Here is a 13,103-nt window from a genome sequence, read left to right as displayed (position 1 = left end):
CAGGGAAGCCCTGCGAGGACAGCTGCTGCCTGCAGAACAGGACGAGGACGCCGAGGGCACGTGCAAGCCTCTGTCCTGTGGCTGGGAGATCACAGACACCTTGTGCATGGGCCCTGTCTTCACCCCGGCGAGCATCATGTGAGCGGGGCCCGTCCCCCCCTCCCCGACCGCGGAGAACCCCAGCGGGGCCGCAGAGGTGCCCCTGGGAGCGGAGGGGAAGGTGGAGATCAGGAGCACCCTCTGGCCAGGACTCTGGCGCTCGCTCTGCTGGCCCCACGCTTCCCCTGCAGTGTTTCTGCCCTGTAAATAGGACCAGTCTTACGCTCCCTGTAGTTCAAGTATGCAACATAAATCCTGTCCCTTCCAGCTGTGTCTGCCTCCTCTGCAGCGCCAGGGGCCTGGTCAGCCAGGTATGGGGGTGTTCTTGGGGTCTCCCTTGGTCTGCTTCCCACCTTGGTAAATATGAAGCGAATAAATATTTTGGTTGTTTAATACGCCAGTGGAACCCGGCGGTTCAATCCACGAAGCAGCCTGGGTGAGGCCAGGGCCGAGACTTCCCCACCCTACTATGATAACCCCATGCCCTCTGCTTCGGTCCTGACCCACTGCAGTGTGGGCACCTCCCACTGGCACCCAACTTCTCTGACTCACCTCTCTCGTCTTCACAAGCTTCCATGCCTGGCTTCGTGAGGAAGGGGTAGCTGTCAGGGGCTGGGGTCGGGGTCATGGTTGTCTCCGTGTGGCACCGGGGCTGCAGCTCATGGCTGGTGAGGGGCTTCTGTGTGAACCCAACAGCGAGCTTAAGTCCCGGCCCAAAGTGGGGAAAACTGAATATTTGACACCGCTTTTGGAAATTCATACCAAAGATAGAGAGCAAAGAGGTGGGTCCTTGGGAGGTTCTGAGGAGACCCCGTACCCTTCCTCTCCTTGCAGGTCAGCAAGGCAATCAGAGTAATGCAACTATGCGCTGGTTGGTTTGCTTATTCAGGCAGTAATTGTTAGAACATGGTTGGCCACAGACTGCTTCCACATCCAGTGCCAACGGCTCTGATGCTCGTGTCTCCTCAGACACTGGCAGTTCTCTTCAGGACTTCACATTGCTAGGGTCTCAAGCTATGCAACTGGGGTGTGTGAGCCGCTTAGCAAAGGAGTTCAGATTTTAGAGTTCCCCCAGCTGCTACTGGTGACCCTAAAGATTTTTCTTCTGTAGTTAAAAAAAAATTGAGATATAATTCACATGCCTTAAAATTCACCCTTTCAAAGTGTAGAATTCGGTGGTTTTTAGTATATTCAGAGTTTGTGCAACCATCACCACCACCTAATTCTAGAACATGTTCATTACCTCAAAAAGAAACCCCATATCCACTAGCAGTCACTCCCCATTCTCCCCTCCCCCAGCCCTGGCACCCACGAATCTATTTTCCATCTCTGTGGACTTGCCTGGTCTAGACATTTCATTGCAATTGTTTTTATATCTTCACTCGAGCTTCTCACTGGGTAAGCCTAGTACAATGTGTGGGTTTTTCTCCCACACCACCAAGCAATTCTCAGACACCAGCCGGGCGTCCTACAACTCCAGTCAATTCTGACACTACCTACCTAAGAGATAGAATCAGATCCCACAGGTTAAGGGCTCAGTCCTACAAATGTGAACAACAGAGCAAGGAGTCTGAACTTAATTCTGCAGGCAGCAGGGAGCCCTATATGCTTCCGGAACAGAAGCATGACAGGGCCTTTGAGAGGATAATTGAAAGTGTATTCAAAAGGGGCCAAGGAAGACCTAGTGGGCTGGTGGTAGCATGCACTTCCTTCACCCCCCAGCCTGTTCAAGGTGGGTCCAGCCAGGGAGCCTGATGGGGGTCCAAGAGACACAAGTTGTCATCTCAGTCCACCCCTGCTCAGGAGGGAGATGGTGGCTCTCCCCCCCCCCACCCCCCGCCCCCCATTCCAGCTGTAAAGGGACCATACGGAAGGCAACAGGATGTGAGTTCCCAGTCAACCCTTTGCTCCATTTTAAACCCTCTTCCTGGCACGTAGGGGATGAGTAGCTAAGCCCGTGTAAACTTAACCTACAAAATTATCTGATATAGGCTCCTAACAGTCAGAGGAATCTTTTTTTTATTTTTTATTTTTTTTTGCGGTACGCGGGCCTCCCACTGTTGTGGCCTCTCCTGTTGCGGAGCACAGGCTCCGGACGATCAGGCTCAGGGGCCATGGCTTATGGGCCCAGCCGCTCCGCAGCATGTGGGATCCTCCCGGACCGGGGCACGAACCCGCGTCCCCTGCATCCGCAGGCGGACTCTCAATCACTGCGCCACCAGGGAAACCCATCTTTTTGGAACATGAATCTGATCTTGTCAATCCTCTGCTGAAAACCCTCCGGTGGATTCCCACTGTGATGCCAATGAAAGTTAAATTGCCTGAGATCTCCGCCCACTTTCCAACCTCATCTCCTGCCACTCTTCTCACCATGCACCGGCCTACCGGCCTCTTTTCAGTTCCTCACGTCTACTGAGTTGTTTCCTGCTTCCAGACCTTTGCCCTTGCTGTTCCCTCTGCCTAAATAGCTCTTCTTCCAGCTTCTCCAGGGCTGACTCATCCCTATCTTAAAGGGCTCACGTTAAATGTCACCTTCTCAGAAAGGCCTTTTCTGTACACCCTATTTAAAGTGGCCCCCCAGCTAATTATGTGGAGTCACACTTTACAGAAATTAGATTCTAAAGGCAGTATTTAAGGCAAGAAACACATTGTCAAAGTTGTCACTGAAAATCCCTGAGAAAGCTGTCATACTGGAAGCAGTACATCATTCCTCTCTTTGTGTTCGTCTAACACACCAGGCACATTTCCTTATAACCCCAAATAGCTCCATGATCTTTCTCCCTCACACCTTCAGATCTTTGCTCACATGTTACCTTCTCAGTGAGGCCCTCCTGACCACACTCTTTAAAACTGTGATACTCCCACCCCAGTATCCCATGATCCCCTCCGTAGCCTCACCTTTTACTCCTGCACCCCACAGCTCATCATCTGACATGCATTTTACTTAGAATTAGGCTCTTAAGGGCAGAGATATGTTTGTTTACTGCTGTGTTCCTAATGCCTAAAGCACTGCCCACAAACAAATATTCAAATAAGTTGAATGAACCTTTCAAGTCTCAGCTTGGGTATCTCCCTTTTCTCTTACTCTCTGCCTGGATATTGCACCTCTGCGCTTTCACAGCGTGCTGCATTTACCCATATTAAAGAACTGTTGATCGCAATGTATTGTAATCTTTCTACTCATCTCCCCGCAAATCTGTTAATTCCACAAAGAGAGGGAATATTTCTCCTACTTGCCAACGTCATCTGGAGCCTGGGTTTGTGCTTAGCACAGAGTAAGTGCTTAGTGTCTTTCGAATAAACTAGTCTTGGAGGATGGCGGGTGGGGGGTTACCCCTGAACCTCGAGGCAGGGGTATCTGGCCCCTTCTCCTCAGCTCCTGAACAGCAGCCTAGATCCTGCGAAGGGCAGGCCACTAACTGGAACGGGTTGAGGTCGCTGCAGGCTTCCAGGGTTATACCCAGGAGGGGCGCGGGTCCACACACTAGTGAGCCTTAGGTGAGGAGGCACTCAGGATGTCTCAAAAGCTCTTTCTGCTCTTCCACTCAGCTGGGTGACCGTGCGGTAGGATTGCCATACAAAATATGGGACGCCCAGTTAAATCTGAATTCAGAAGACGACGGCTACCTTTTCAGTAAACGTATGACCCATGACTATTAGGGGTATCCTTATACTAAAACACTGTTGATCCCCTGAACTTCAACTTTAACTGGGCGTCCCGCATTTTAGCTGCTAAATCCGGCAACCCTACCCTGCAAGTCCCTGTCTCTCTCTGGGTTCGTTTTCCCCATCTGTGCAATGCGGGTATTCCTGTGACACTTGCCTCAGGGACTCCTCAGGCGGAGCAGACCACCCCAAGGCCGTTCCTCCGCTAAAAGGAGTCGTGTGCGAAGAGCGCTGGTCTCGGGAGAGGTTCTCGCTGGGTGAATATGGACAAGTCCCTGTCTCCAGGAGCTCACTTTTCTCATCTGAGCCTCCGAGCCTAACCGGAGTGGAGACGATGCCCTTAATCACCTCCTAGCACACAACCTTACACGCTCGGCTTTCACCGCTTCAACTATCCGTCACACTCCCGAGTCCCGGCGGACGCGGATTTCCGGCGGCGTGACGTCACTTCCGTGTCAGGGAGCCGCCCAGGCTTCGAGGCCCGTCTTCTGGCGCCCTCTGCTTGAGCGGAGGAGGACTTTACCAAACAGCGAGAAGAGACAGCCGGGTCCGTTGGCTGAAGGATGGACAGACGCCGCCCGCAGCCTCCACCAGTGGAAAATCGAACCTTCGCCGTGGGCGGGCCCCCACGAGCAAAGGGTTCTGTTGGCACACAGGAGGCAGGCAAGGGGGCGACCGGGCCCCTGCCCGGCTAGAAAGGCCCGCAGTGACACCGGAACTGGGCTTCTGCCCACCAGCTACTTCCGCTTCCCCTTACAAAGTAGGAGCATCCCTGAGTAACGGGGCCAGAGAGCTGTATCGATCTTGGGAGGCTCGTCCCCAGTGTCCTCCCACTCATCCATCTCATTCCCTACAGGAGACACCCGATGAATTCACGCAGAAAATCATGGGCTTTGAAAGAATTTCTGACTTGCAGGCCAAGGTGTTTTACGTTTTAAAATAATAAAGAGTACTCACTGTGTGCCATGCCCTGCCCTCACCCTTGACTCGCACTTTTTCGTTTAATCCGCAGTAACCTGTGAAGTGGATATTATGACACAGACTCCGACTCCTCAGTGCCTGTGTTGGAATCCTGGCTCTGCCAGTTATTACCTGTGTTTTCTGTGCCACAGTTTCTGCATCTGTAAAATGGAATAATACACCTACTGCATATCCTAATTCTAAGGATTAAATAAATTAACATATTTAAAGTGCTCAGAATAGCAGCTGATCTGTGGTCACCATAGGAACCACTTAGGTTATTTCCATTTATAAATTAGGAAACTGAGGCTTAGATATGACGTAACTTGTCTAGAATAGATAGTAACAAGTGGAGGCAGGTTGGGAAGCATCTCTGCCTACTCTGGAAGAACCTCACCCAGCTGGGTCATACTCACCCAGCCCTCTTCCTATGGAAGCCTGTGGGGACCAGAATTGCCTTTAGAGCAGCACATGTATTTATTTAGTAGGACACTATTATCAAATGACTACTCTCTGGGCATTTAATAATGCCAGTTAAGATGGTGAGGTTCTATAACTTGTTCTATACATCTCCATTGAAGATGGTGAGGCTGCAAGATCTATCTCCTGCTAAATTTCACTGATATAAAAATCAGCAGAAACGAACTTTTGAACATGTCGACTTTGAGATCCAAGTGGAGATAATTATAATTTGGTGTGCTAAGTGGTGTGTTAGTGGAAAGCACAGGGTGCCAAGGGAAGTCTGATTAGGGATAGACGTAACTGCCTGCTAGAAGTCAGGATGGACTTGGCAGAAGCAATGGATGGAAGCAGAAACCTTGATGGGTGAGTAGGAGTTGGCCAGGTAGAAAAGTCTGGGGAGGTTGAGGGAAGCATTCCAAACCAGGGAAGTGGTGTGTAAAGGGATAGAAGTGCGATAATTCAGAGCTCTTTCTTAGGAACTGGAGTACAGGATGGAAGATTAGAATGAAATAGTGATTGAGGAATATTATGAAGGGTTATGTCCTAGTATCAGCAAGTTAACAGAAGTTTCTGAGAAAGGGAGAGAAGAGGTCAGCTTTGCACTTTAGGTGGCTCACTAGGAGGCAGTGATGAGGTTGTGGTAGGCAGGCTCTAAGATGTCCCCAGTGATCCCAAACCATAGTGTTCACATACTGATATGATTCTCTCTCCTTGAGTATGGACTGGACTTATTGATTCCATTCTAATGAATAGAATATGTTAGAAGTGAGGGGTTACCATTTCTGAGATTAGATTACAAAAAGACCGTAACTTCTGCCTTTGGCACACTCTCTTTCTTGCTCACGTGCTCTTAGGGAAGACATCTGCCATGTTGCAAGCTGCCCTATGGAGAGGTTTAGGTGTCCAGGAACTGGTGTTTCTGTCCACTAGCAAGGACTTGAGGACTTCTAATAGCCACATAAGTGAGCTTGGAGATAGATCCTCCTCCAGGTGAGTCTTGGCATGACTGTAGCCCTGGCCAACACTTGGTGGCAGCCATGTGAGAGACCCGGAGCCAGAGGCACCCCTAAGCCATGCCCAGATTCCTGACCCACAGAAACTTTGAGGTAATAAATATTTTTGGTTTTAAGTTTTAACAAAAATTTAAGGTAATTTTAAAGCAGCAATAGTTAACTAGATAATAGAGAGGGATTAGAAGCAAAGAGAAAGCAGGGGGAGATTAGGAGGGGACACTTGTTCTAGGTCAGGGAAGAGATGATGAGAATCTGGATTGGGGCAGCAGCTGTGGGGGTAAAGAGCAGGGAACGGATTTGAGATAGGTCTGGAAACAAAGGAAAGACATTTGGCAATGGAGTTGGATGTGGGGATGAGGGAGGAGGCGGAGGAGAGAACACCAGTGTTTGGTAACACGGGGGGTGGTGTTAGCTAGAGTTGCCAGCATGCAGGCCACTGGGGATGAGTTTAAAAAGTAGCTCCTTGAGATTTCTGGCAACAACAAGATAGATCAACAAGCAGACTCTAGGTTGGACAAAGAGAACTGTCACTGTGGTCTGGGGGAAAAGTACTGCAGAAAAATAGAATCAAGGGAGTAAGAACTGGAAGGAATTCTCTTCCCTGAATTAGGTTTTCTTGTCAAAGTGTATGGTATACTACTCTCCCCTTCATCCAGTCATTCATTCAGCAAATATGTATTAAGTGCCTTCTCTGTGCTAGGCACTATCCCAGGCACTGGGGATGTAAAAGTGAGCACAAAAGTCTCTGCCTTCATGGCATTCTTATCTTCATTGCAGGAAGAGAAACAATAAGATTTTTGGCTTCTGGTTCTTACTCTCTCCAACATTGCTTCTGTCTTAATCTTTGACGATTTCAATATACACAGAGATAATCCTTCCAACATTGTTCTCTCAGTTTCTTGCTTCAGAGATCTTGTCCTCTCTCTACCTCAAGCACTCGCTCCATGGTCATACCCTAGACCTTATCATGAATCTAATGCTGTAAACAATACCTCATGTCTTTCCAATTATTCTCCCTCCTGTTCTGACCCCATCAATCCTTCCATGCCAGGAAGTGAAATCTATTAATCCTACATTTTGCATTATCTCTCTCCCTGTTAATGTTCTCTCCTCCAGTTATATCAGTCAGGATAGGCTAGGTACTGCCGCAGTAACAAATACTCCGTATATTTCAGGCTTATATTTAAGGCTTACATTTTAAGCTTTAATACAACGAAGAAAGATTTATTTCTTGCTCGCATAACTTGAACATTGTGGGTCAACAGAAGGCTCTGCTTTTCGTAGTCAGAAACCCAGGGTGATGGAAAAGCCACCATCTCAAATAATGTTGGTCACTATGGGAGAAGGAAAAGAGAACTCCGGAGGGTCATGTTGGCAATTAACTGCTCCATCTAGAATCTGTAATCTGGGGCTTCCCTGGTGGCGCAGTGGTTGAGAGTCCGCCTGCCGATGCAGGGGACACGGGTTCGTGCCCCAGTCTGGGAGGATCCTGCTTGCCGCGGAGCAGTTGGGCCCGTGAGCCATGGCCGTTGAGCCTGCGCGTCCGGAGCCTGTGCTCCGCGACGGGAGAGGCCACAACAGTGAGAGGCCCACGTACAGCAAAAAAAAAAAAAAAAAAAAAAAAAAAAAAGTTTAGAATCTGTAATCTGATTGGCCAGAACCAGTCACATGGTCATACCTAGCCTCAAGTGGACTGGAAAGTGCATTTCTACCCAAAATCCAGAAGCAAGGGGTGGGGTTGGAGAACTGGAATATTTGTGAATAGCACTTAGAGTTTCCCATGTCAGCTGAAATTCGATGGTTAATCTTTATCATCACTCCCTTGCATTCACCCTCTACTTCCTTGCCTCTTTTTCATTTGTTGTATGTGTACTCTCTTAGCAAAACCACAACTCTGGTTAAATATAACTTTCCACCTTCACCCATGCAGCTGAAAGCTCCTCTTAGAGTTGCCAGCAACTTCTCAGGACAGGACCTCCAGCTTACCCTAGATTGGGCCAATATTCCTGTCTTTCATACTTCAGGATTGGAGGTGAGGTGTGGGCAGGAGCATTCAGAGAAGACTTCATTGAGGGAGGAAAGAAACATTTGTGAATTGATCTCCTACTGTGGACCACTGTGTATGCATAACTACCTTGGACTATGCCTTAAAGATTGGTGAGGATTTCCCTCTTTGGTCGCCAGAGAGGAAAGGGGGAAGATATGTGGGATGGAATGATGGGGAGGAGATACACAAAGATGTGCAGGTGGGAAGTAGATTTAGTGTGTAAGGGCAGCAATGATGATGAGACATGTTGCTCCTGCCTCCTAAGCCTCTCTTGAGTTCAACTGTATCTTAATATTACTGCTGCTGCTGCCAAAGTCTACCATCATAATCTTTACCTCTCCTCTCTCTTCAACTCCTCCTAGCTGATCTCCCTAACTCTAGCCTCAATTCCTGTCCAGTCCATTCTTTAAGTGGAAGTTAGAGTGATCTTCCTAAAATTATCTATCTATCTATCTATCTATCTATCTATCTATCTATCTATATCTTATCATGTTACTTCCTAGCTTGAATCTCTTCAGGGGATGCCCACTGCTTTCAGAATGAAGCCAGCACTTCTTAGCAGGTCCTTTGCTGCCTTGAAGGTCCTAATCTGTGCTGTCCATTATGTTAGCCACCAGCCTCATGTGGCTATGGAGCACTCAGAATGTGGCTAGTCTGAGTTGAGATGTGCCATAAATGTAAAATACACCCCAGATTTCAAAGACATAGTTCAGAGAGAAGAATGTAAAACATCTCATTAGCAATTTAAAAATATTGACTACATACTGAAATGATAATATTTGCCTATATTGGGTGAAATAAAATATTACTAAAATTAATTTCACTAATTTCTTTTTTAAATGTAGCTACTAGAAAATGTAAAAGTACATATGTCGTTCATATTATACATATAGTGCACCATGCTGACTGTATACCCCACCAGTTTCATCTCTCTGCACTATGTTAATTTTAGTTAAAGTTTTTTCATTAAAATGAACAGAAACTGACTTTGAAAGAAATGAAAGTTAAAAGTTTGGGGAATTGACTGCAAGGGGCTTCAGAATCAAAGGGATTATTGATGAATGGGTCTGGAAAGGAGCAGGGCAGCTCTAAGGGCCTCAGCAGCAGAGGTTCACAGACACTGATGTAACTCAGCTCCATTTCTGGGCCTCACATTCCACATTTCAAATTCCTAGGAAGAGAGAATCTGGTTAGATCAGTTTAAATCAGGTGTGTCTACTCCTGGATCAATCCACTGTGGCTGAGGAAAGAAGCACTCATTGTGAACTGCCTACTGCACAGTTCCCACCCTCAACCCTCCAGCTACTACGTTCCTAAAAGGCAGTATAAGCACTCTAACCTCTAGGAGTCAGCAAGCTTTTTCTGTCAAGGGCCAGATAGTAAATGCTTTATGCTTTGTGAGCCATAGCGTCTCTTTGGCAACTATTCCACTCTGCTGTGTAGAGCGAAAGCAGTCAGAGACAATACATAAGTGAATAGATATGACTATGTCTCAATAAAACTTTATTTATAAAGCTAGAAAGTGGTCCATAGTTTGCCAACCCCTTACCTTGTACTTTCTGTTCCCTCTGCCGGTTCTATCCTTTCCCACCTTCCTTCCAGCAAGCTCCTAGTCATCCTTCAGTTGTCAATTTAGATGCCACTTCTTGGAAACTTTCCTTAACCCTCCTCCCCTGGCTAGTTAGTGGTCTCTTCTTTATGCTCCCCCAGATTCCTCTACCCCATCCAAGTGCTTCTCATACTCTGTTGTCATTGTTCTGTTACGGCCACTAGATTACTAGTCTGGGTCTCATTTGTTGTTATAAACCCAGCACCTGGCATGCCCGGCACATGGTACACACCTGAGTATCACTGGATGAATGGAAGAAGCCGTGAACCTGTGGCTGGCAGACAGAGCAGATATCCTGAGATCTTAGGGCAGTGGTGAGAACTCTGGGCTTTTTAATTAGCTGCATGAAACCCAGTTCCTCACTTTGTTGCTCCTCTGAATCCCAGGGCTCAGGCGGTAGACAAGGAGAGAGGAGGCTCCAGGCTGGGCAGGGGTCCAGGGATCTGGCAATTTCCATGCCATCCAAGCCTTGCCTGTCAGGGGCCCTTAGGGCTGTGTTCCCCCTAAGAACCATGTAATAAGCTGAAACACCATGACCTCAGGAAAGCACTGGTGATGTGAGTGTTTAAAAATATGAGAAGTGGAAAGTTCTAAGGACTGCAAGCCTTGGATAATATGAAAAGCCACACCCCAGCTGGGGTGAAACCAGGAGAGCTCTCATCCAGTCCCTGGAGGAGGACTTCCTGCTCCTTGGTCAGGTTCCCTGTGGAGGCCCCAGGAGGCAGGGGGCATCGCAGGGAGCTAAGGGGGCAGCGTGTGGCCAAGGGTAGCCTTGGTCTCATAGTTAACAAAAGCCACAGTTCCTTGACCTGAGGGGTTGATGAGTAATTTCCAGCAGAACCTGGACAAGGGTACAGGAGACTATGAGGTCCCACATGTGGTTGTGGCCTCTGTGAGGCTTCATCCAGCTCAGCACATCATCCCTTGTTGCCTCAAGAGAGTAAGGAGAGTTTCTCCTCTTAAGGAAGACAAAGGATAAAGCCAAAATAGAACCTCCCTGTCCTTATGGTCCTTGAGTGACTTACCTGGGCCCTTCATGTGGATGGCAGGCTGGGGTGGGTGACCCGAGACCACCGACGGCAGGTCTTCCATAAGATGCAGCTTATGGCCAGCAGAGTGGACGAGGAGAGCAGGGTTGGGATGATGATCCCTGCAGCCTGCAAGCCACCCACATCTGGCCGAAGGGATGGAGGCATCAGGGCAGTGGTAGTAGACTGCTCCCCAGGGGCAGGCTGTGCCCCTGCCCTCAGGACCTGTGACCCACACAATACTGGGCTCCCAGGTATGGAGGAGGCATGGTACAGAGCAAGAACAGCCTTGGAGGCGAAGACTGAGTGATCTTAGACAAGTAGCCCAAAGTACTTTTCCCCCAGTGTTTGGCACCTGTGGCTTGGTACATGTCTGTGGACTAAAAGGGAGAGAAGTGATGCTAACAACACCAGGTGCTTTATATACCTTGACTTATACAGGTTGGCAAGATGCTATTCCCATTTACCAGATGGAGAAGGTGAGATGCAGGGACTGCCCCTTTGCCTCATATTCCACCCTTAACCCCATGACTTCATTTCTGGACTCCTATCCCTAGCACATGCTGTTCCCTCTTCCTGGAACACTTTCCCCAGCTGTCACTCGTGCCACAGGTTTCAGCTCCTGTGGTACCTCCTGTAGCAGGCCCCTCTTCTCTGAGTTCCTGCACCTCCCCTATTGTTCTAGCCCAGCCCTCCGCTCGTGTGCTGCGGCTGCCTGGTCCCTGCTGGCGTTTTGCTGGAGACTTGAGATGCACCTGTCCTTGCTCACCTCGGTGCTATAGCACATCATAGGCACTCAGTAGGGGTTTGTTAGGTAAGTGACTGAATGGGAGAGTGAGGGAGTGGAGAAGACAGTGGGACTCTCTAGGAGGAGAGCGGGGATGGGGCTCCTCTGGCCCAGCCCTCCCCCACCCATAGGTAATGCTACCTTTGCTCCTTTGGGACATGCCCAAAGTCAACACTTCCCTGGACGGAGCTGGGGGAGGGTGGACCCAGGCTGGGCTGAACAAACACGGCCTTCCCCACCTGACTACCCCACCCCCAATCAGTTCTGGGCATTTGACTCCAGTCCAAGGACTGTTTCTTGTCCACCAGCTTCCCTCTGTGAAAACTGGTCAGTGCTACGTAGGAGGTGAGGGTGGGCTGGGAGGCACAAAGGCTGGATTCACCTAGCTCTGCCATGAACATGCTGTGTGACCTGGAGGAATTCACCTCCCCTCTCTGGCCTCAGTTTCCTCAACTGTAGCTAGGGAAGAATGATCCCTGCACACATCACAGTGGTATGGGTATGGGAGGCTAATAACGAGTATGGGTTTGGGAGTCACACAGCCCTGGGTTCAAATCTGAGCTTTACCACTTAATTGGAAAATCATCTTAACTCTCTGGACTTAGTGATCTCATCTGTAAAATGGGAATAAAATGGTACCTCCTCTCAGGCTTGTTGTAAGGATTAAACGAGATGGCAGCTAATAATATGCATTCTGTTAATGATCCCTCAAGGCCTGGCGTACAATTAGATTTAACAAATCATAAGGGTGTTCAGGGGCTTGGAGAGAAAAGAGAGCATTTGGAAACATGGGTTTGAATTGGGTTACAGAATTTCAGAGCTGGGAACGTGCCTTAGGAACCTTGTGGTATGTCAGTGAGGAGACTGAGACCCACCCCTAAACTTCCCCCAGAGTGGAGGAGTCTTGTCCAAGATCACACTTAATTCCACACTATTTGGCTGGTAAATTCCTGGGGCAGAGCATGGGCTTGGGTTGGGAAATTGGGTATTTGCTTTGGAAAACTTTCAAGTGGCTCAGCTCCTTCCCCCATCCTCCCCCCACCTCCATCTGTCCCTGTTCCTCCCCCAATCTGGTCAGTATGAGGGAAAGCTGGCTGAAGAGCTGGCTGAAGTGCAATGGCAAATGGCACTGCTCCCCTCACCCCCCACTTGATTGCAGAGGCCCTTCTCCACCTCAAGGTCAGGATCACCCAAGTCCCCTACCCCCCAGGATTGGAGGATCCAAGGGTCCAGGAAAGCAGCCGAGGAAAGGGCAAGGCAGGTATCTACTTACTGCACCGGTGGGCAGCAGTGGAGAAGTTACAGGGGAGCTCTGAGCCCATCAGTGAGGTGTTGGGGCCTTCGTTCAGGAGGCGTGGAGGCAGCAGGTGCTCAAGGCCTTCCTGGGCCTTCCCTTCCTGAAAGTAGGGGCAGGCCAAGGTTACATCCCGGA

The 13,103-nt window shown here is 49.0% G+C and overlaps 1 protein-coding gene across 5 annotated transcripts in view; it reads left to right on the top strand.

Annotated features, from left to right (window-relative positions):
• The window catches only part of AZIN2 (antizyme inhibitor 2), a 39,808-nt gene extending 34,926 nt beyond the window's left edge, over positions 1 to 4,882 (top strand). For 4 of the 5 annotated variants that reach the window (XM_081225621.1, XM_081225622.1, XM_081225620.1 and 1 more), the window contains one exon: positions 4 to 494. In XM_081225621.1, the coding sequence (XP_081081747.1) occupies positions 4 to 142 (139 nt within the window). In that variant the 3' untranslated portion in view covers positions 143 to 494. Of the gene's footprint in view, positions 1 to 3; positions 495 to 4,621; positions 4,688 to 4,777 lie in introns of those variants that run through there. The other variant, XM_081225623.1, reaches the window with a different exon arrangement.
• Positions 4,883 to 13,103: the final 8,221 nt, after the last annotated feature.

Source organism: Mesoplodon bidens (assembly GCF_964165515.1).
Source record: "Mesoplodon bidens genome assembly, chromosome: 2".
In the NCBI taxonomy this organism is placed as follows: domain Eukaryota; kingdom Metazoa; phylum Chordata; class Mammalia; order Artiodactyla; family Ziphiidae; genus Mesoplodon; species Mesoplodon bidens.
Note: the sequence above shows the minus strand (reverse complement) of the source record. Positions and strands in the feature narration are given on the sequence as shown.